Below are 25,040 nucleotides of genomic sequence, written 5' to 3'. Positions count from 1 at the left end.
TGTCACCCATATCCATTAGCAAGAAAGCCTGTAGTCCTTATCTCATCCAGTTTATGTGTGACTGTAACTATGTCTGCTGAAATAGCCCAATTAAACCACTTGGACCAGGGATGAGTACCAAATACTGGCTTTGCCAGTTGCTGGCTCTCTGACAGGAATAATCGTTCCCAGAGGGCTAATTAGACAGTGAGTATTTACAAAATGATCCAAGCAGGAGAAAGACTGTGAGTTCAAAATAGCCTTGGGGAGGGAGAGGATTCAAGAGTGCTGTAGGCAACGGGGTGGCACAGTGGCTCAGCGGTAGAGTTGCTGCCTTACCATGCCAGAGACCCAGGTTCGATCCTGGCTAAGGGTGCTGTCTGTGCAGAGTTTGTATGTTCTCCTTGTGACCGCGTGGGTTATCTCCGGGTGATCAGGTTTCCTCCCACACTGTAAATTTATAGGTTAATTGGCTTCGGTACAAATCCTCTATTGTGTAGGATAGTGTTAAGGGCCTGACCCACTGTACGAGGTAATTCAAGAGCTCTCCAGAGTTTCAAAGAAAATCAAACTCGCGGTAAGCACGTAGAATGTACATAGCGGGTACGTCGGAGCTCGAGACGTCTCTTAGCGGATCGTAACGCTAACGGCAGGCACTCGGGAAACGCGGTAAGCTCGTGAGGATTCGTGAAGATTTTTCAACATGTTGAAAAATGTCCACCAGAGCCTCGAGTACCTACCGTAATTCTCCGAGAGTTCGGATCAGGGGAAACTCAGGAGAACTCTTGAATTAGCTCGTACAGTGGGACAGCCCCTTTAGTGTGCGGGGATCGCTGGTCGGCGTGGACTCAGCGGAACGAAGGGCCTGTTTCCACGCTCTGTCTCTGAACTAAACTAAAATAAATGAAGCTGCTGCTTCACAGTTCTGGAGAGCCAAATTCAACCTCCAACGGTGTCTACGCGGAGTGTACACACTCTTCTGATGCACATTTTTCCTGTTGCCACGTGGGTTTGATCCAGGTGCTCTGCTTTCCTCCCAAATCCCAAAGCCATGCTGGTTGTTAGATTTACTTGGCCCCTATAAATTTCAGATGAGCGCAGAATCTATGGAGAGTTGATAAGCACATAGAGAGACATTAAAAATGGGATTAAGGTAACTTTATGATGGGTTGGTGTGAATTTAGTGGGCCCAGAGGTCCTGTTTCTGTGCTGCCTCCCCCTGTGACTCTAAATAAGGCAGTTGGATCAACAGAGGTTATTAGGGATAAGATAATGTCAGTTGGGAAAAGAGAATGCGCTGATATTGAAAACAGAATCAGAATTCATTTAGCGGGAGATAAAAATTTATAAAGGGTCAATGATGCTAATGAGTGTTGTCTAAAGAATATAATAATGAAAAATAGATGGAATAACAAAATTGAAGACAAATTAAAAGAATAAGCGATGCACATAATCAAATCATGAGAGGAATAGATCGGGTAGATGCACAGAGTCTCTTGCCCAGAGTAGGTGAATCGAGGACCAGAGGACATAGGTTTAAGGTCAAGGGGATCTGAGGGGTAACTCTTTCACACAAAGGGTGGCGGGTGTATGGAACAAGCTGCCAGAGGATGTAGTTAAGACTGGGACTACCCCAACATTTAAGTAACAGTTAGACAGGTACTTGGATAGGACAGGCTTAGTGGGAAATGGGCCAAATGCAGGCAGGTGGGACTAGTGTAGCTGGGACATGTTGGCCGGTGTGGGCAAGTTGGGCCGAAGGGCCTGTTTCCATGCTGTATCACTCCATGACTATGACGTAAGATAAAAACATGGGGGACTTCAGTAATTCCAATATTGACTGAACTGAAGAAATTGGATAAAGGTATGGAATTCTTACAATGTGTATTAGACTCTGCTTTAGTATAGTGAAGAAAGATTCACCATTAGAACTGGCAATGATGAATGAATGTCTTTTCACTAATGTCTTATTTTTTGCCCAGTCGTTTTATTTTAACTGCCTCATAAAATTCATGTGCAATTTATATATAATTTATGTTTCTGTGTGTTGTCTATGTGAGTGTGATGTTGCTGCGGGCAAGCATTTTCATTGTACTTGTATATCACCGTATTACTGCAAATGACAATAAACTCAACTTAAATCAAAATGGATGAAAACAGAAACAGGAGAACATCCAGTGGTAAAAACAAACTTGGAAGAACTTAGCAGGTCCAGCAGCATCTGTGGAGGCAAAGTGATAGCTGAAAGCTTAGTTTAGTTTAGAGATACAGTACGGAAACAGGCCCTTTGGCCCACAGAGTCCCCGTCTACCAGCAATCCCCCGTACACTGCAAACTCCGCACAGACAGCACCCGTAGTCAGGATCGAACCCGGGTTTCTCTGGCGCGGTAAGGCAGCAACTCTACCACTGCCCATAATCGGGTCGAGTCTCTGCATTAGAATCGAGGACCAGGGGACATAGGTTTAAGGTGAAGGGGAAAAGGTTTATTAGGAATCTGAGGGGTAACATTTTCACACAAAGGGTGGTGGGTGTATGGAACAAGCTGCCAGAAGAGGTGGTTGAGGCTGGGACTATCCTAAATTTTATGAAACAGTTAGACAGGTACATGGATAGGACAGGTTTGGAGGGATATGGACCAAATGCAGGCAGGTGGGACTAGCGTAGCTGGGACATGTTGGCCGGTGTGGGCAAGTTTTGCCGAAGGGCCTGTTTCCACACTGTATCACTCTCTGACCCTGATAGATCCCAATGCAGGGTATCGACCCAAGTGGAAAATTCTCCCAAAGCCAACCCTATCACGATCTCAGAGGACCTTATATTTTAATTCAAGTTCTCCTCTCTTAAACTCCAATGAGTTGCTCCACATTTTAATACAGATTTGAGCATCTGCAACCTTCTGTGAATGCTGATCATATCATGTATACTTTATAAGATGAAAATACAGAAGGATGTAAGTGTACAAAAGCCAATTTTATACATTATACAATTTTATACAATTTGCACGTAACAAAAGCACTTCATATTTCACTCGGGCAGGTTACAACCCAGCGGCATGAACAATCATTTCTCCACCTTTGAGTTACCCTAGCATTCCCTCTTTCTCCACCCCTCTCCCATCCTGATCCTCTTTTCGCTGTTTGTATTCCTTCGATATCACCTCGTCCCCAGCCAACATTGTGGGATCAACCTTTCCCGAGCCATCGATGCAGGCTCTGCTCTGTTCTGCACCAGCCCGCTCCTCTAGTTTCACCCCCTCCCTGCCTCCCAGTCTGACGAAGGGTCTCGGCCCGAAACGTCACCTCTTCCTTTTCTCCAGGGATGTTACCTGACCAGCTGAGTTACTCTAACATGTTGTGACTATCTTCTGTGTAAACCAGCATCTGCAGTTCCTTCGTGCACCAATTCTTTGTGACTGTAAATATTCAGACCCACCCCCCCCACTGCGCCAAAGTCATTCACCTGTAAACTCTTGAGTATTTGTCACACATTCAGCATTTTCAGTTGATAAATTCGCCAAGTTTTTTTTTGCATTGAAATGGTTGTTCACCACAGGTACGACTGACATTCCAAATAAAAGTAACATCGCCGATTCCTTTTACTAACCACATTCTCCTGGCTGGGGACCTGAATGTGTGGTGGAAAAACATGACTTCGAAAAGAGTTGAACCCATTCCTTGACAGTTTTTACTTTATTTTCTTAAGAACATGATAAGCAGAGTCTTATATTTACATAGTCAAATACCAAAGCACAGAAAATCAGAAGAACGGCAAGTTTCGGAAGTTTGGCCGTTGAGTTTCCAACGGCTACCAATTGTTCGGGGATGTCAATATTTTTAAATTTTTAAACGCAGGAAAGAACTTTCAAATGTTTGTTGCTATCCTGTTTTTTGACTTCCTTCCCGTCGGGAGCTGGCCGCACACAAAGTGAGCCGCTGGGGGGTTGGGGTGCCCTCCTATGGCGTGTGAGGGGGTTCGAGATGTATGTTGGGGATGGCGGAGCGAGCAACAGTGCTGATGACATTGCGGTTGGCGGGCAGCTCGACGCTGCTGGCCTGCGCCTCTTCCTGCAGTGGCGCCTCGAAGCGCTTGTGTATGTGAAGAGTCTGGTGTGCTTTGCAGTACCCAACCAACGGCTGCTCGTAGTTGTAAAAGGCTGTGATGTTCATGGGAAGAGGAGTCTGCAAAGGAAAGTTGAGAGAACACTATGGTTACTTTGGCTGATCTCCTGCCTGATGCAAATATCAATGATTTAGCACAGGTAGACAAAAATGCTGGAGAAAAAGGAATAGGTGACATTTCGGGTTGGGACCCTTGAGAAGAAGGGTCTTGACCCCAAACATCACCTATTCCTTCGCTCCATAGATGCTGCCTCATCCGCTGAGTTTCTCGAGCATTTTTGTCTACCTTCGATTTTTCCAGTATCTACAGTTCTTTCTTAAACAATGCTTTCGTGCATTATCCGTTCTGAAAGTATTGCAAATATACATAGACCAGAAGGTAGAAAAGTTCATGTGATAGGAGCAGAATTAGGCCAATCGGCCCATCAAGTCTACTCCGCCATTTGATCTATCTCTCCCTCCTAACGCCATTCCCCTGCCTTCTTCCCAGAACCCCTGACACCTGTAGGCCAATGCAGCACAGGATCAGGCCCTTCTGCCCACAAGCCCCTGCTGAACATGCATCCAAGACCAATCCTTATCTTTGTGTAGGAAGGAACTGCAGATGCTGGTTACACTGAAGACAGACACAAAATGTTGGAGTAACTCAGCGGGACAGGCGGCATCTCTGGAGAAAAGGAATAGGTGACGTTTCGGGTCGAGACCCTTCTTCAGACTGAGAATCAGAGGAGTGGGAAGCTCGAGATATGCAAAAGGCACAGAGAATAAAAGATTGAAGGGTACGAAAAGAAAGGCCGGCAAGGTTGATCAAGGAAAGGTGGAGGAGCCCAGTCCTGTTTAGTTTCACCATTCGTACCCACTCGCTATCACCTCTTCTGCAGCCAACAATGAACCATTGTGGGCTCCACCTTCCCTTGATCATCCTTGCAGACCCCGATTTGTTTTTTCATACCTTTCATTCTTTTGTGCTCTCTTCCTTTTCACACCTCTGGTTTCTCTCTCCCCTGACTCTCAGTCTGAAGGAGGTTCTCGACCCGAAACGTCACCTATTCCTTTTCTCCAGAGATATTGCCTGACCCATTGAGTTAATCCAGCATTTTGTATCAATCCTAATCTAGTCTGAAGTAGGGTCCGTACCCGAAACGTCACCTACCTGTTTTCTCCAGATGTTCTGCCTGACCCCCAGATGTTACTCCAACGCTTTGTGTCCATCTTTGGTATAAGCCAGCATTGGCGATTCATTTTAATTATATTTTAATACCAATCCTTATCTGCCTGCACACGATCCATATCCCTCCTCTCCGTGCCTAGAAAGGTGCCTACCCCAAAGTATCTTAAATGCCACTATCATATCTGCCTCCACCATCACCCCGAGCAGTGCTTAGTTCAGAGATACAGCGCGGAAACAGTCCCTTCGGCCCACCGAGTCTGCACCGACCAGCGATCCCCGTACATTAACACTACCCTACACACACGAGACACAATTTACACTTATACCAAGTCAATTAACCTGCTAGCCGGTACGTCTTTGGAGTGTGGGAGGAAACCATGGATCTCGGAGAAAACCCATGGCGGTCGCGGGGAGAACGTAAAACTCCGTACAGACAGCACCCGTAGTCAGGATCGAACCCGGGCCTCTGGTGCTGCGAGCGCTGTAAAGCAGCAACTCTACCGCTGCGCCACCGTGCCGCCCAAAGCGGCAGAGTTCCAAATCACCCACCACTCTCTAGGTAAAAAAAACTTGCCCCCACATCTCCTTTAAGCTTTGTCCCTCTCACCTTAAAGTGAGGCCCTCTGGTATTTGATTTTAACATCCCCGGGAAAAAGGTTCTGCCTGTCTACCGTATCTATGCCTCTCATACTTTTATGTACTTCTACATATATAGAAAGTGACCATTCAGCATGTAATGCTTATGCTAGCGAACTGTTAAGAGTTACCCAACTAAATGTACTCCCTGAAGAGTATTTGATCCCAAACATGAACAAGTGTAGGATGTTACTCTGTAATATGTAGTCATTCTCAATGAAATGTCAACAGAAGCGATCCCCAGTACTGAGCCTATTCGATATCACCATCACATCAAGGAGAACCAATTTATCCTCATTATATCAACAATAAATTGACACTTTAAAAATAATGACCTTGTCCAGGAGATGGATGGATGGATGGAGCTGCCTGGGAAGGCAGTGATTTTTTTTAGATTTTGGAGATACAGCCTGGAAATCTATGCCGGTTGCCGAGTCCAGGCCAACCGGCGATCCCTGCACACTAACACTATCCTGCACACATATCAGGGCCAATGCACAATGATGCCAGGCCAATTAACCTACGTCTTTCGAGCGTGGGAGGAATCCGGAGCACCCGGAGAAAACCCACGTGGTCACGTGGAGAACGAACAAACTCCGCACAGACAGCACCGTAGTAGGAATCTAACCCAGATCTCTGGCGCTGTAAAGGCAGCAGCTGTACCTCCTCTTTCAGTAGTCAGCGGCGACCAGCAGTATGGAATTGGAAGGCGCAGGAGAGAAATACAAGCACATTTCACAACTGCAGAATGCCTTAAAGTGCTTTATTAGCAATAACCATTTGCATGGCAGTCATCATCCTAGTGCAGTAAGCATGGTGGCCAATTTGCAAGCACGAAAATCAGATAAAACAAAATAAATAAATTACAATACACTTCAGGTGCTCGTGGGGAATGAGTGAGGAGGAGAATTGTGGAAGGTTCAGAAGGAAATAAGATGGCCTTTTGATTAAGGTCACTTTGTGCTTTGATTATAGTGTACTTAAAACACTTCCATCTGGAGGGAGGGAGGGTATTTTTTTTTTTTAAATAGAAAATATTTAAAAAAACAAAAACAAAAAAAAAAACACTTCCATCTATATAAAGTGTCCTTCATCTCTTCCCGCCTGCTCAGTTCTGTTCGGCCACCAACAGTGTCCATGGCAACAATTCCACCTCGATGTTTGTAGACATTCTAAACTCGGTGGAGCTTCAGAAATATGGCTATCCACAGTTTAAGAATATGGAGTAAGCCATTTAGAACGGAGACGAGGAAACACTTTTTCTCACAGAGAGTGGTGAGTCTGTGGAATTCTCTGCCTCAGAGGCCGGTTCTCTGGATACTTTCAAGAGAGAGTTAGATAGGGCTCTTAAAGAGAGTGGAGTCAGGGGATATTGGGGGAAGGCAGGAACGGGGTGCTGATTGGGGATGATCAGCCATGATCACATTGAATGGCGGTGCTGGCTCGAAGGGCCAAATGGCCTACTCCTGCACCTATTGTCTATTGTCTATTGTCTATTGATAACTTCATAAGCCCCCTGTTCCCTGTTCCTTAACTCAGTCAATAAAAATCTACCAAACTCTGCAATATTTTCTCAACTTTATCTCTATGGGTGACATTATGTGTCGGGACCCTTTCTTCATCTGAAGAAGGGTGCTGACCCAAAACGGCAATAAAACTCCAATAAATCACAAATAAAGATAGTTCAAAGGGTCTCCAATGAGGCAGATGGGTGGTCTGGACCTGGAGCGGCCAACCCCGCCAGGAGATACTGTTCCATCAGGGACTGGATTGTTTTTTAGTGTTATTATGTGTGAAGTGTTTTAAATTTCATGTGCGATGCTCCGCTATTCACTGGGAAACGTCTTTTCATTTTGCACTGTAACAACTGTTGCTTGCAAGATGACAATAAAGGTTGATTGATTGATTGATTGATTGATTGAGATCCCGTATATTGGGCTAAATTGGTTTGTCCCATACGGGACCGCCCTTGTCCCTTATTTAACTGCTTCTACTCAGGTTCAAGGGGACTGTCGGGTTGGAGCGCCGCATCTGGCCCCGCCTCACCCGTCCCGACGTAGTGCAGCCCATGGAGTGCAGCAGCAGCAGCGCCTCGCCCGTGGCCCCGTCGGCCAGCTGCCCGGACCTTCGCTTACCGCCGACACCACCACCACCCCTCCTTCTCATGGCCGATCATCGGTTCATGAGTTGGATGGGGCGCCGGACTTTGCGCGCAACGTCACGCGGGCAACACAACTCCTCAGCTGGGCACGCCGGCTGGGCTTTGTGTGCAGACCAACTCATCATTCCCCCAGCCACGGTCGAGGCGGGCAACGAATTGCCGTCGGGAATTTGTCCCGTATTTTGATCTTCCGTCCCTTATTTGGGAGTGAGAACGTTGGCAACCCTATCTGGGCTGCACTCTAGCTGATGAGAGGACCGTTTAGTTGTCTGATAACAACTGGAAAGAAACTATCCCTGAATCTGGTGGTATGCACTTTCAAAGCACTGTACCTTTTGCCTGATGGGAGAGGGGAGAAGAGGGAGTGACCGGGGTGAGACTGGCCCTTGATTATGCTGCTGGCCTCACCGAGCACTTATAATTTTACCTGCTGCTCACCTTAACCTCTGCCCTACCAGGGAAATAAAACCATAATGCCAGGTTTTACATATTTTCCTTTTTATTACTATTAATGCTTGAACCTTGCTCCCACCGGAACACAATCGTAGGAGAAGGTATAAAGAAGCAACAGCATCCAAGGCAAAATTTATTGTGGCATCACAGAGAATCTAATAGATTAGATGCAATGCAGATAAACCAGCCATCACATTACCCGCCATCCCCCAACTCAAAGTGCTTGCGGCTTGAATTCAAAAGAATATTGCATTTTTAAATATCTCTCTCAGAATCAGTGAATTACACTTCAATAACAATATACTTCTTCAGCGTAATCTGGCAATTAATGATGTTTTATGAGCTATTAACTTTTCATTGCTAATCTAAGTATTCATGTGCATCATCAAGTGTCTGTCATCTTTAATTAGATATGCCAACTGATTTTTCAATTAAACCCTAATTGACGTTTGAGTTTTAATTGCAATCTAAGTTTCTTGATCAGTTTAGCATGAGGGGGGACAAAAATGGAGAGAAGTTGTGAAATGCAAAGCACAGCGCTACAAAATGTTGACTAGCTATATCTTTCATCAAAGCTCACCCTGGAATTAAGGTCATAAGGTCATAAGGAATAGGAGTAGAATTAAGAGGACAAATTCATACGGACATCACCCGTAGCCAGGATCGAACCCGGCTCTCTGGCTCTCTAAGGCAGCAACTCTACTGCTGCACCACTGTGCTCCAGTTTCCTCCCACAACTCAAGGACAAGTGGCTTTGTAGGTTAATCGATATCTGTAAATTGCCCCTATTGTGTGGGGAACGGATGAGGAGGTCGTGAGGATTCAAAGTAGAATTAGGCCATTCGGCCCATCAAGTCTTCTCCGCCATTCAATCACGGCTGATCTATCTCGCCCTCCTAATCCCATTTTCCTGCCTTCTCCCCATAACCCCTGACACCTGTACTAATCAAGAATCTATCTATCTCTACCTTAAAAATATCCACTGACTTGGCCTCCACTGCCTTCTGTGGCAAAGAATTCCACAGATTCACCACCCTTTGACTAAAGAAATTCCTCCTCATCTCCTTCCTAAACGAACGTCCTTTAGTTCTGAGGCTGTGACCTCTAGTCCTAGACACGGCCACCAATGGAAACATCCTCTCCACATCCACCCTATCCAAGCCTTTCACTATTCTGATATGGCCTAAGGGAAAGGAGTAGAAGAATTAGACCATTCTGAAAACAGAACAAAAATAAAATGACGGATGTAATTGTTAATGTTTTTTTATGAGCGTGGATGTCATTGGCATGGTCAATGTTTATCAGTCGTTTTCCAATCGGTCTTGGGTAGGTGGTGAAGAGGCGTCTCTTTGAACCGTTGTAGAACGAAGGGTGAAGGCTGTTCCCACTGTGTTGTTGGGGAGGGTGCTCCAGGACTTAGACCCAGTGACAGCGAAGGATAGTTGACATCCTTCCGTGCCGGGATGAAGTGTGACGCGGTGGCAGAAGTCGCGGGTTTGGCAGATGGCGTTGGAGAAGACTGGACGTGAAACGGCGGTGTACTTTCTACGAGGTCCGCGTGGCAGCAGGTCGGGCAGTATCTGCAGAGAGAGAAACAGTGTGAATGTTTCAAGTCGATGGCCTGTCCTCGCAAAGATTCGGATCATCTCTTCAGATGAGAGGACATCGATTTGAAACTTTTCTCTCTCTCCGTAGACACTGCCTGACCAGCTGTGTGTTACTAGCATTTTACGATTTCAATTAAATCCACGGCTTTCATAAGATACGTGCATTTATCTTGACGGTTAACATGTTCAAGGTGAGAAGGGGAAAGTTTAAGGGCGATTTCCGAGGCAATTTTTTTAACACGTTGTTTTTGCTGCTTTCCTTTAAAGAAGGTTGGTTTGACTTGGATGATGTTGAGTTGAGTTGAGTTTAGTTTAGAGATACAGCGTGGAAACAGGCCCTCAGCCCACCGAGAACGGGCCGACATGCAACACCACCATCCTACCCACTAGGACAACTTACAACTATTATCGGAGCCGATTAACCTACAAACCTGTACGTCTTTGGAGTGTGGGAGGAAACCGGAGCACCCGGAGAAAACCCACATGGTCACAGGGAGAACATGCAAACTCTGTACAGACAGCGCCCGTTGACAGGATCGAACCCGAGTCTCAGGGCCAACTCTACTGCTGCACCTCTGTGCCAGTCCTGAGAGTGTACGTTTCACGAGAGGAAGAGCTACCAGCGAGGGGACTTTAGACTTTTCATTACAGATGTAGCAGGGAAACAGGCCCTTCACAGAGTCTGTGTTGACTAGGGATCACCTATACACTAGTTCTATGTCCTACACACTAGGGACATTTTACAGAAGCCAATTAACCTACAAACCTCTGTTTAAGAAGGAACTGCAGTTGCTGGAAAATCGAAGGTAGACAAAAATGCTGGAGAAACTCAGCGGCTGCAGCAGCATCTATGTAGCAAAGGAAATAGGCAGCGTTTCGGGCCGAAACCCTTCTATGGAGCGAAGGAAATAGGCAACGTTTCGGGCCGAAACCCTTCTATGGAGCGAAGGAAATAGGCAACGTTTCGGGCCGAAACGTTGCCTATTTCCTTCGCTCCATAGATGCTGTTGCACCCTCTGAGTTTCTCCAGCATTTTTGTCAACCTACAAACCTCCATGTCTGTCGAGTAAGGGAGGAAACTGGAGCACCCAGAGAAAATCCACAAAGTCACAGGGAGAATGGACAAACTCTGTACAGACAGTACCCTAAACAGGATCGAACCCGAGTCTCTGGTGCTGTAAGGCAGCATCTCTACCTCTGTACCACTGTGCCACACTCTGGGACATGTTTATCTCAGAGATGCCACCTCTGGGATGTTAATAGAAGGGGAATCAAAGAGGTGATTGGATTCTCCCTGGTTTTTCATAACATCGTATTCTCAATTTCTTTAACTTTGATGGGTAATCCCGGTTCTAATGTAGGATTCTCGCAGACAATCTATCCTCGGTAAGCCCCACATATGATACTGACTGTACAAACAAATTCAGCAATGTTGGCTGAGGGTTAATGAGTCAGAACACAGTTCTCAAATTCCAAATAATGTTTTTTGGTTTATTCTATATTTGCTCAGTTCTGTGTTATTGCTACGATGTTCTCTGTAAATTGCTGCAGTTCCAGCAGACCTGGATCTCTTGACACCTTCCTGGTTAACTATCCATAATCATCCCCCACCAGCCTGTTCCAAGTTCTGCTGTGAACTCACATCAGTATCTAGTGGAACGGCAGCCTTACAGCTCCAGAGTCCCATGTTCAATCCTGACCTCTGTTGCTGTCTGCCTGCCATTTGCAGGTGAAGTTAAAGGTACACAAAAAAGCTGGAGAAACTCAGCATCATAGATGCTGCTGCACCCGCTGAGTTTCTCCAGCTTTTTTGTGTACCTTCGATTTTCCAGCATCTGCACAGTTCCTTCTTAAACAAACTGCATGTGAAGTTAGTTTAGTTTAGTTTAGTTTGGTTTAGAGACACAGCACGGAAACAAGCCCTACTGCCCACCAAGTCCGCACCAACCAGCGATCATTGACACTATCCCACACACACTAGGGACAATTTACATTTATACCAAGCCAATTAGCCCTCAAACCTGTACGTCTTTCGAGTGTGGGAGGAAACCGAAGATCGCGGGGAAAACCCACGCAGGTCACGGGTAGAAAGTACAAACTCCGTACAGAAAGCACCCGTAGTCAGGAAATACAGACACAAAATACTGGAGTGACTCAGCGGGTCTCTGGAGAAGAGGAGTAGGTGATGTTTTGTGTTGGGACCCTTCTTCAGACCCGTTTCTCCAGAGATGCTGCCAGACCCGCTGAGTTACTCCAGCTGTTTATGTCTATCCTCAGTGTAAACCAGCATCTGCGGTTCCTTCCCACACCATGCTGTCTGCGCGTGTTCACTGTGACCGCAGATGCTCTGCCCTCCTGCATGCCACCCGCTGAGTAACTCACAGGCAGCCAGAGCAGGAATGTTTTGGGATGTCTATCCTCGGTGTAAACCAGCATGCCTATCTTCGGTTTAAATCAACATCTGCGGTTCCTTCCTACACCATAAAATGATCCCTAGTGTGTAGGTGGCTGGGGGGGGATTATAGCATACAGGATGGAAACATGTCCAACGGCCCAATTCCTCGATTCCAACCAAGATTCCCAATCTCATCCCATTTCCCTGCACTTGGTCCACATCCCTCTAAACCTTTCATATACATGTATCTGCCCAAGTGCCTTTTCAGGAAGTGTTGATAGAAGTATGGGGATGTAGGATTAGTGCAGGTTTAGTGTAAATGGGGTTGTGATAATGGTCGGCACACATTGGCTTCTGATTAAACAAGGCCTCAGGGTTCTCCTTGTGTTCAAACGCCTCATAGTCTCTCCGCTCTTATCACGGGAAGCTGCAATTCAAGTGTCTTTAACCACCACTATTGTATCTTCCTCAATCACCACTCCAGGCAGTGGGTTCTAGGCACTCACCACCCTCTGTGTAAAAAACCCGCCGCATGCCATATCGGTGCAGGCTTGAAGGGCCGAATGGCCTACTTCTGCACCTATTTTTCTATGCCACCCCCCCCCCCCCCCCCCCCCCCCCCCCGCAAACGCGCGTTGGGGAAACAGACCCAACGGGTCTGCACTTGGTCTAGTTTCCTTTAAACCTTGCCCCTCTCACCTTAAAGCTATGCCTTCTAGTATTTGATTTCCCCATCATGGGAGAGTGTTCTGATTATCTATCTTATCTACGCCTCTTAGCACACATGCCATAAACTGCAGATATATCACCCTTTAGGGTGACATCACTGGTGTTGTCTCTGTGTAGGTTTCCATTTCCAATGTGTAGTTGGTTTGACTGCCAGGAATGCAAAACTGAGGTGAGTATTGTGAGCTGGCCCTTCTATATTGAATTAATTAATAAAAGCAATGAATCTTCAATGTTGGGCAGGTCAGGACAGGAAGGTGCACATGCTGTAATTATGGCACTAGGTTCTCATTCTTGCCGTGATAGACTCCTTTTTAACAATAGAAAATTGTCAGCTTAGCCATTGATGTTATATTTATGGATACTTTGATTTTACGATTCTGTATCGTGCTGCAGTCTCACAACTCTCATGAAACAAAGCTGACATACTAGAGTCATCGAGCCGTAAGAGTGATACAGTGTGGAAACAGGCCCTTTGGTCCAACTTGCCCACACCGACCAACAAGTCCCACCTACATGAGTCTCACCCACCTGCGCTTGGCTCATATCCCTCCAAACCTGCACGATACGGACTTGGCCTCCACAGCCTTCTGTGGCGATGAATTCCACAGATTCACCACCCTCAATATATTTCTCCCCATCTCCTTCCTAATAGAACGTCCTTTAATTCTGAGGCTGTGACCTCTGGTCCTAGACTCTCCCACTAGTGGAAACATCCTCTCCCCATCCAAAGAGAGTGGGATAACATAGAACTAGTGTGAATGGGTGATCGATGGTTGACGTGGACTCGGTGGGGGGGGAGATTGCAACCTTCACTCAGGACTGTCTTATGAAGAAAGACTGGATAGACTTGGTTTATACTCTCTAGAATTTAGGAGGTTGAGAGGGGATCGTATAGAAACTTACAAAATCCTTAAGGGGTTGGACAGGCTAGATGCAGGAAGATTGTTCCCGATGTTAGGGAAGTCCAGGACAAGGGGTCACAGCTTAAGGATAAGGGGGAAATCCTTTAAAACCGAGATGAGAAGAACTTTTTTCACACAGAGAGTAGTGAATCTCTGGAACTCTCTGCCACAGAGGGTAGTTGAGGCCAGTTCATTGGCTATATTTAAGAGGGAGTTAGATGTGGCCCTTGTGGCTAAGGGGATCAGGGGGTATGGAGAGAAGGCAGGTACGGGATACTGAGTTGGATGATCAGCCATGATCATATTGAATGGCGGTGCAGATTCGAAGGGCCGAATGGCCTACTCCTGCACCTATTTCTATGTTTCTATGTTTCACGTGGTCCACCCTGTTTCGACGAATGCAATCAACCCGGCGTGCACAATCAAATAAGATCAAATAGAACAAGTTGTCCTACAACTTTAGGCTGTGCACGCCATACACAAGAAGAAGAAGTGGACTCGGTGGGCAAGAAGTCCTGTCTCCACCCCGTATCTCTGAACTAATCTGTGCCTAAGCAAATGTACAATGTCATTGCTACTTACACTGTAAAAACTCCAGCGGCAATCCTCCACATAAAGTCTTTGTTCTTTTCAAGCTAACTAATTGTCTCTGTTTTACTGATTAGCCTCACAGTGGGAATAATCTGACACAATTTACCCCCTCAAACTTTCATCATTAAAAACATTTGTTGCAGCAGAACTTATGAGGTTGTCAATATCTCATTATAATCATGTTCTCTGATCTTCGATTCTCTATCGCGGCTGGGTTTCTTCGGCATCTCCAAAGTCCTTTCCGCAGATGATATGTTTCCTTCCTGCTGATCTTATGCAGTGATTGTTGCAAAAAATTAATGCTCTTTACTGCTTCTTCATCTTGTGTATGGCGTGCACAGCCTAAAGTTGTAGGTCAACTTGTTCTGTTTGATCTTGTTTGTGCACGCCAGGTTGATTGCATTAGTCGAAACAAGGTGGACCACATGAAGGTTGCAATCTCCCACCCCCAGGTTCTTTACTCTAATAACTATATGACAATTCGGGATTAAATAACATTTGAGAGAAAGGAGATATTGCAACAGTCAATTCATTCAATCTAACCGTAAGCCCAGGACCTCAATCCAAAGCTGAGAAGGAGGGGTGGCACAGTGGTAGAGTTGCTGCCTGACAGTGCCAGAGACCCAGGTTCGATCCTGACTACAGGTGCTGTCTATGTGGAGTTCTCAGAGTTCTCCGTTTTCCTCCCACACTACAGAGACGCAAAGGTTTGTAGGATAATTGGCTTCTGTAAATTGTAAATTATCCCTAGCATGTAGGGCAGTGCTAGTGTACGGGGCGATTGCTGGACTCAGCGGGCTGAAGGGCCTGTTTGCATGCTGTATTTCTAAAGTCGTAAGTCTAAAGGGTAGTGCGGTCAGGCAGTTTAGAATTAACTGATCCACCCAGTTAGTCTGCAGGGAGACCAGAGATCAGGTAGGAAATTTGTTGCGACTCACCCAGGCCACACCAATGATATAAACACTAGCATCAAGCAGGACAAGGGATGTACTGAAAAGAGCCTGTCCCACTTTGATGTCATTTGCGCCTCATTTACGCATCAAATGTAAAATAGGTCGACGCGTGACGTATCGCGTACGCACACTGTGTCTCGACGTCTCACGTGTATCGTGTGGTGACACGTGGTTACACACGGTGACATAACCATGCGTCACCACACGATACACGTGAGATGTCGAGACACAGCGTGCGTACGCGATATGTCACGCAAGTAGCGCACCAGGATTTCGCGCAGCACGAAATCCTGGAACTACCACGCGCAACTCCACACTCCTCTCCATGCACCGTCCCGCGCTACCCACACGCTACCCGTGCATCACAACGCATCGATCTATTTTACATATGACGTGTAAATGAGGCGCAAATGACGGCCAAATTGGACAGGCCCTTAAGTTCAGTGGGGAGGTCACCTATTAAATCTTTTCCCCTTCACCTTAAATCTATGTCCTCTGGTCCTTGATTCCCCTACTCTGGGCAAGAGACTGCATCTACCCGATCTATTCATCTCATGATTTTATACATGATCAGCTACAAGACTAGATGAGATGATGGTGCCCAGGCTGGGTGACTCTCTGCCTGCTGGTCCCAGTAGGGGATCTGCTATCATACGTTTCAAATGCTCCAGGCTTTTAAATCTTTATTTCAGCATTAGCATTTGCTCTTGCACTAAACGATACACCCTTCATCCTGTATCTGTACACTGTAGGCAGCTGGACTGTAACCATATACGGTTCTTTCGTTGACCAGATAGCACGCTACAAAAATGCTTTTCACCGTACCTCTGTGCACCTGACAGTAATAAAATAAAATAAAAAAAATAAACGACATTCGAATGTTAAAAAGGTGAAGGTGGAGCAGTCATTCTATCAAGATTCCTAAAACTGAAATGAATTAGACGGGTCTCAACCCGAAACGTCACCCTTTCCTTCTCTCCAGAGACGCTGCCCATCCTGCTGAGTTACTCCACCATCTTGTACATATCTTAGAATGATACTGTCTGCTTTTAGATGGAGATAGGAAAAAAAAGCTGGAGTAACTCAGTGGGACAGGGAGCATCTCTGGAGATTGACACAAAATGCTGGAGTAACTCAGTGGGACAGGCAGCATCTCTGAAGATAGACACAAAATGCTGGAGTAACTCAGTGGGACAGGGAGCATCTCTGGAGATTGACACAAATTCCTGGAGTAACTCAGCGGGACAGGCAGCATCTCTGTAGACACAAAATGCTGGAGTAACTCAGCGGGACAGGCAGCATCTCTGGAGAGAAGGAATGGGTGATGTTTTGGGTTGAGACCCTTCTTCAAGTGATGTCCATGGGACCTCATGACTAATGTTGCAAAAAAATTGCAAAAGAGATGTTAGTGACATGAGGGCTGGTGAGAATCCTTTCGCCCCCATCCCATCACATTCTCCCTCTGACCTTACTGTCGATCAAATACACTGGACATTTTATTTGTTCCATGCTTACAGAATATTGCCGGCACCCCCATCATTTAATAACCATCTTGAGTGCCCTTGACGTGAGTGACTAACAGGGTCGTTACAGAGGGCAGTTAATAGCAAACTACATTGCCCTGGACCATGGTCCCCATCAATCCCCAAACCAGGGAAGAGAGGCAGAGATGTGGAGGAAGGAACTGCAGATGCAGGTTTAAACCGAAGATAGACAGACGCAAGATGCTGGAGTAACTCAGTGGGACAAGCAGCAACTGTGGATGAAAGGATTGGGTCGAGATCCTTCTTCAGACGAGACGGAAGAGTAGCAGATTCCTGTCCCTACAGGGCTTTAGTCAACCAAAGGCCTGACACTTTCTCATGCTGATTATTTCCGGAGATGTACTATATCACTGGACTCATTTAATAAACTAAATATGATAGGAGAGGTTTGGAGGGATATGGACCAAGTGCAGGCCCACTGAGTCGTATACTATACACACTATAAATTATTGAATTAATCTACAAACCTGTGCTTTTTTGGATTGTGGGAGGAAATCGGTGCAATGTGGAGAAAATCCATGTAGTCACAGGGAGAATGTACAAAATCTATACGGACAGCCCCCTTAGTCAGGATCTAAGCTAGTCTATGGCACTGTAAGGCAACAACTCTACTGCTGCACCACTATGCTGCACGTTCAGCCTTATGAACATGACTTTCTTGTCCTGAGATAGAAACATAGAAAATAGGTGCAGGAGGAGGCCATTCGGCCCTTCGAGCCAGCACCGCCATTCAATATGATCATGGCTGATCATCCTCAATCAGTACCCTGTTCCTGCTTTCTTCCCATATCCCTTGATTCCGTTAGCCCTATATGTATATCTAACTCTCTCTTGAAAACGCCCAGTGAATTGGCCTCCACTGCCTTCTGTGGCGGCGAATTCCACAGATTCACAACTCTCTGGGTGAAAACGTTTTTCGTCATGATGCTAGCTGACCCACGAGTGATGAGTAAGCGGCCTGTCGGAGAGAAGATGCCTTTTGCTCGCACTGAAGGCTAAAGCTAAGGAAAGACAGAGAGGCAGAAACAGATGAGGAAATCCTATTCACATCCATTCAGTTTTGCTGCAGAATCTGCAATGAGTTCCATGGGACCTCATGACTATTGTTGCAAAAAATTAACAAATCCCATGCGGTCTCAAGGGACATGTGAACGAAATGGAGATACTTGCTTTCAATTAACCATAGGTAAACTGAGTGTGGCAGCAATTGTTCAAGTTCTTCATAAGTGTATTTTAATAATTGGCTTAAAGATTGCAAAGTGAAAGGCCACTCGGGAATGTAATGGATGCTGAAACAATTCCAATTAAGTAGAGCCTCTATGGGAATGGATTTATATTCAGGGTGGCACGGTGTTGCAGCGGTAGAGTTGCTGCCTTACAGTGCTAATGCCCCAGTCCCACTTAGGAAACCTGAACGGAAACCTCTGGAGACTTTGCGCCCCACCCAAGGTTTCCGTGCGGTTCCCGGAGGTTGCAGGTGGTTGCCGGAGGTTGCAGGTAGTGGAAGCAGGTAGGGAGACTGACAAAACCCTCCGGGAACCTCCAGGAACCGCACGGAAACCTTGGTTGGGGCTGAAAGTCTCCATAGGTTTCCGTTCAGGTTTCCTAAGTGGGACAGGGGCATTACAGCACTTACTGGCCACGGGTGCTTGTCTGTCCGTTTTCCCCGTACATTTTCCACGAGATCTTTGGTTTCCTCCCACATTCCAAAGACATACAGGTTTGTAGGTCAGTTGGCTTGGTATAAGTGTAAGTTGTCCCTAGTATGTGTAGAATAGTGTTAATGTGCGGAGATCGCTGGTCGGTGCGGAATCTGCCAGTTCAACACCAACAAAGTCCTGGGACTGCCAGATTATTGGAGTTTTATTGAGCCCTATTCCTCTGCTGTAAAATGGATTCAGATGGCTTAAAATGAGGTTGGTTCAAATTACACGATGTGGTCAGCTATCATGCTCGCACACAGATGCGCGTTGAAATGCATTTTATCGGGACGCATCACAGCATGGTTTGGGAACGGCTCCATCCAAGACCGCAAGAAATTTCAGAGAATTGTGGACTCAGCCCAGACCATCACGTGAAGCAACCTCCCTTCCATTGACTCCATCTACACTTCACGCTGCCTCGGCAAGGCCACCAGCTTCATCAAGGACGAGACTCACCAGGTCACTCCCTCTTCTCCCCTCTCCCATCAGGCAAGACCTACAGAAGTGTGAAAACGCACACCTCCAGATTCAGGGACACTTTCTTCCCAGCTGTTATCAGGCAACTGAACCATTCTATCAACCAACTAGAGAGCGGTCCTCAGCTACCATCTACATCATTGAAGACCCGTGGACTATCTTTAATTGGACTTTATCTTGCACCAAACGTTATTCCCTTTATCCTGCATCTGTACACTGTAGATGGCTTGATTGTAATCATATATAGTCTTTCCGCTGACTGGAAAGAATGCAACAAAAATAATAATTTAAATGATCATCTAAAATCAATAACCCGTTCCTGCTTTCTCCCATATCCCTTGATTACTTTAGCCCTAAAAACTAGATCTAATTCTCTCTTGAAAACATCCAGTGAATTGGCCTCCACTGCCTTCTGTGGCAGAGAATTCCACAAATTCACAACTCTGGGTGAAGATGTTTTTTCCTCATCTATGTCTTAAATGGCCTACCCCTTATTCTTAAACCGGGTCCCCTGGTTCTGGACTCCCCCAACATCAGGAACATTTTTCCTGCATCTAGCCTGTCCAATCTTTTAAGAATTTTATATGTTATTCTGGCAATAATTGATTACATTTTATTTTTGTTTAAAAGAAAAGGCTTCACAAATCCACCTTATTTACATAAAGGGCCTGTCCCACTTGGCAAGCATTTACGCCACAGGCCCGTAGTGACTGTCCCTCGCATCATCATGCGTCCGCACAGCCGTCTGGAGCGCGTGACGTCATTTGAATACCCAGTTTATGATATTTACCCAGTTTATGATATTTATGGTGATTTTCTAAAATGTTCCAGTTTCTTGAGTGGTGCTAGCAATTGGAAAAACTGCAGATGTAATGCCCCTATTCAAAAAAAAGAGGTGAATGAAAAGTAGCAAGCTGCAGACCAAATTAATGTGTGGGAAGGAACTGCAGATGCTGGTTTAAATTGAAGATAGACACAAAATGCAGGAGTAACTCAGCGGGACCGGCAGCATCTCTGGAGAGAAGGAATGGATGATGTTTCAGTCTGAAGAAGGGTCTCGACCTGAAACGTCACCCATCCGACCCGAAACATCACCCAGTCCCACACGGTCATCATTTAGGCGGGAGGACAGTGGCGCGTGAAGATTTCGTGCAGCACGAAACCCTGGCGCACTGCGCGAAACCGCCCGCAACTCCACACTCCTCCACGCCACTCCATGCGCCCGTCCCCCGCTACCCACACGCTACCAGTTCGGTAAATGGCGCGCAAGTGGGACAGGCCCTTAAGCAATCACAGTCTGTCTTACAGCTCTAGCTTTCTCCTTCAGTGAGACAGTTTAGCACATTATTCAACACAAAGGTGTGAGATTATCTTGGTCCAATCTTGGCGAGGTGTCTTTAACTTTGTCCAACCTTCAGTTCTATCCTGGACTCACCTGCAGCGAGCCAGGCAGATGTAATGACAGATGAGACAATAGGCAGCGGATCAGAGGCAGCAACTCATCCTCATCATGTACAGTGAGCAGAGGAGCTCTGTCGAATAAATGCTATTGTGAGCTGTGCTGGCCAGCTGTTATCACTAATGGGCTCCAGGGGGAACAACTGCATCAGGTGACAATTCAGCCAGTGTTTCACTAATGAACTAAAGAGGTGTTGAAGCCATTTTGACGAGATGAATAAGCAGCTGTGGCATCTTCCTTGTGAGCTCCGACAACATCAGCTCTCCTTTTATCTCTAGACTCCAGAGAAACAGTACGGAAACTGGCCACTCGGCCCACCGAGTCCGTGCTGACCAGCGGTACACAGTACACTAGCACTATCCTACACACTTTTTTTTGTGTGTTAAAAAATAATTTATTTAATTTCAACACGATACAAAACCATGGTGACATAACCACCACTATCCGACACACTAGGGAGAATGTACAATTTATACTGGAGCCAGTTAACCTACAAACCCGTGTGTCTTTGGAGTGTGGGAGGGAACCGGAGCATCCGGAGAAAACCCACGCAGGTCACGGGGGGTGAAAGTGCAAACTCCGTCCAGACAGCACCCGTAGTCAGGATCGAACCTGGATCTCTGGCGCTGTACAGCAGCAACTCTACCGCTGTGTCACCGTGCTGTTGCCCATCTAGTCTGGGGCACTGATTACAATTTGAACTTCACAGACCTTGACTCTGAGAGCTAGATTTCTGAATATTAAGGGAACTTTGAGTTGGACAACCCTGGATTGTTTTAGATAGACAAAATTGCTGGAGAAACTCAGCGGGTGCAGCAGCATCTTTGGAGCGAAGGGAATAGGCAACGTTTTGTGTCGAAACCCTTCTTCAGACTCATGTTTTGGATTGTTTTCCCTAGAGCGTTGCAAATTGAGGGGAGACTTGATCAAAGTTTATTAAAATTATGAGAGGCATAGATACGGTAGACAGTCAGAACTTTTATCCCAGCTTTGAGCTATGAGGGGCAAACCTTTAAGGAGTTGTGTGGGGCAAGTTATTTAGACAGAATGGTGAGTGCTTCGAACACACTGGCAGGGGTGGTGGTAGAAGCAGATGCATTCATGGAGAAAATCCATGCAGATCACGGGGAGAAGATAGAAACTCCGTACACACAGTCAGGATGGAAACCGGTTCTCTGGCGCTGTGAGGCAACAACTCTACCGCGGCGCCACAATTCATTTCACAGCAAATGCGATGGGAAAATGTTCCACCACGTAACAAGCTGGGTGGAATCTCATCTCCCGGGTTGCATTTTGCATCGGTTGTGACTGCAATGTATTCATCTCTGAGTATAAGTTGTTGCTGGGCTCCAGTATCGTCAGTCTTGAATGGGGACCTGGCCGTGTCTGGAAAGGTTAAGTGACCTGCTGATAGCTGTCTGTATCCAACAGAGCCAGCTAAATGCCACAGATCTAACGGCACTGATTAGGCTCTGGGTATTTCAGGGAGCAGAAATGATGCCACCACAGAACAAACTGCAGCACATGTAGAGAGTAAAATGAAAGTACATTGGCACAACCGAATCATCAACCGTGAAATGTCTCCCGACACCAAATGTGTTTATCAAGTCAAGCAAGTAATTGAATCCAGGGCATGACTTGATTGCATTGACCTGATTATTGCTTGCATGTTAACAATTTAAACATTCAAGCCTTCTACACACCAAATCTCAACTAGATTCTTCCTGCATCTTTGGCCTCTCAAAGTGCTTCCTTGGCCTCTATCAAACTGTACGATTTCTCCCACTTCAGTGGTGGGGTAGACTGACCCCCCCCCCAACCACCCCCAATCTTTGCCCATCCCCAATCCGATCCACTCATCACTTTTTTTTTTTTGACGTAAACAATTATTTATTGTCTTTGATGTGTTACAATACTACAAAACAGAATGGTCACTCATCACTTTAATTCCTGTTTCACGTATTTTGTGTTTTTGTGACTGCTGGCAGACCAATTTCCTTGCGATAAATAAAGTTCTATTGCAGGGGAGGGGAACCTTTTCATGTTGGAATGTTTTACACCGAGAGTGGTGAATCTGGATTCCATTGCCACAGAAGGCTGTGGAGGCCAAGCCAATGGATATTTTTAAGGCAGAGATAGATAGATTCTTGGTTAGTCAGGGGTTGTGGGGAGAGGGCAGGAGAATTGGGGTTGGGAGGGAGAGATAGATCAGCCATGAATGTCGGAGTAGACTTGGTGGGCCGAATGGCCTAATTCTGCAGCTGTTGGGGAATTCTGTTCCCGATGTTGGGGAAGTCCAGAACAAGGGGTCACAGTTTAAGGATATGGGGGAAATCTTTTAGGACCGATATGAGGAAAACCTTTTTCACACAGAGAGTGGTGAATCTCTGGAATTCTCTGCCACAGAAGGTAGTTGAGGCCACAGTTCATTGGCTATATTTAAGAGGGAGTTAGATGTGGCCCTTGTGGCTAAAGGGATCAGGGGGTATGGAGAGAAGGCAGGAATGGGATACTGAGTTGGATGATCAGCCATGATCATATCGAATGGCGGTGCAGGCTCGAAGGGCCGAATGGCCTACTCCTGCACCTATTTTCTATGTTTCTATGTTTCTATGAATGCCGCATCAAGTTAGCTGTAATCTAATAAGGCCGCACCCAAAAAACTTCAATTAGATATACTTCAAAATGTACATTATTTTGTTAAAATAGCCCTCATGACTTACTAATGTTTTAATTGTGGCCGTCAGTCGGGGAGGATGATTTAGTTGAATCTTCTTTTACTCTTTGGCATTTTAAACACGTTCATTTTAAGATTAAAATAAAAATAATAAAAGATGAACTAAAACATATTAATAATAATAAAAAGATTTGTTCTACAAAATCTGGATTCATTCAAAAGGCCACACTTAATGGCCTTAAGGCCACAGGTTCCCCACCCCTGTTCTATCGTATTGTATATCGTATATCCCCTCCCTCAGTGGCGGGTAGTGGAGAGTGTTGTTCAGAGGGAAGTGATGGCCGAAGGACAGTGTAGTGACTCAGTGGTAAACTCACTGCAATCCCGTATTTAACGCGTATCACCAGCAGCGACTGAACTGCGGAGAGCGTTAAGGAGCAATCCCAAGGGGCAGGCGGACAGGAGTCACCTATAGCCAGACTGGGCGGGGACAACAAGGGCAGCACTGTCCGCAGCAGTAGAGTTGCTGCCTTACAGCGCCAGAGATCCAGGTTCGATCCTGACTACGGGTGCTGTCTGTACGGAGTTTGTACGATCTCCCTGTGAGCGTGTGGGTTTTCTCTGGGTGCTCCGGTTTCCTCCCGCATTCCAAACACGTGCAGGTTTTTTAGGTTAATTGGCTTCGGTAAACATCAGAAGTACGATCACAAGATCATATGTGGTAGGAGAAGAATTTGGCCAATCGGCCCATCAAGCCTACTTCGCCATTCAATCGTGGCTGATCTATCCTAACCCCATTCTCCTTGCCTTTTTGGATCGAGACCCTTCTTCAGACTAGTTCATGGCGATCACTAGACGGACTCGGTTGGCCGAAGGGCTTGTTTTCGTGCTGTATCTGAACTAATCTAAACAAAGTCCCTGAGGTTATGCCACGGCCAACACACACACATCACAGGTAAGTGCAATCCTTAGCACGGACTGAAATTTGACACAAAGAGCTGGAGTAAAGGGCCTGTCCCACTTGGGCGTCATTTGCGTGTCACGTAGATGGCGTGCAAAGATTTTGTACATCCCAAAATCCTGGGGCGCTGCACGTGACCTCGCATCACTGCCTATGTCACCACGCACCAAGTGCGCGTAATGTGCACCATGCACGCATCACGTGTGAGTCATGACGCGCGCATTGTGCGTCGTGAGCGTAAATGATGTCACGTAAATGACGTGCAAGTGGGACAGGCTCTTTACTCAGCGGGACAGGTAGCCTCTCACGGAGAGACGGAATGGCTGACGTTTTCGGGACCAGACCCCTCTTCTGACTGAGAGTCGCGGGAGGGGGAAACTGTTTGCTGTTCTGCGCAAGGAGTTGAAAAGTTCCAGAGAATCCCGCAAAACACGGGGAACTCTTGATAAAGAGGACACGGTGATAATGAAGGAAGAAAACCATTCCTGACGCTAGCCTTTTACACTGACGAGTTGAAAAGGT

At 46.2% G+C, this 25,040-nt stretch overlaps 1 protein-coding gene across 1 annotated transcript in view; it reads right to left on the bottom strand.

Annotated features, from left to right (window-relative positions):
- Positions 1 to 2,922: 2,922 nt before the first annotated feature.
- Positions 2,923 to 25,040, bottom strand: part of LOC129713304 (leucine-rich repeat transmembrane neuronal protein 4-like) — a 165,144-nt gene continuing 143,026 nt past the window's right edge. Inside the window, exon 4 of the mRNA XM_055662265.1 lies at positions 2,923 to 4,159. Within this exon, the coding sequence (XP_055518240.1) occupies positions 3,935 to 4,159 (225 nt within the window). The 3' untranslated portion in view covers positions 2,923 to 3,934. The remainder of the gene's footprint in view (positions 4,160 to 25,040) is intronic.

Source organism: Leucoraja erinacea, chromosome 35 (genome assembly GCF_028641065.1).
Source record: "Leucoraja erinacea ecotype New England chromosome 35, Leri_hhj_1, whole genome shotgun sequence".
Taxonomy (NCBI): Eukaryota; Metazoa; Chordata; class Chondrichthyes; order Rajiformes; family Rajidae; genus Leucoraja; species Leucoraja erinaceus.
This window is presented reverse-complemented; position numbering and strand designations above follow the sequence as displayed.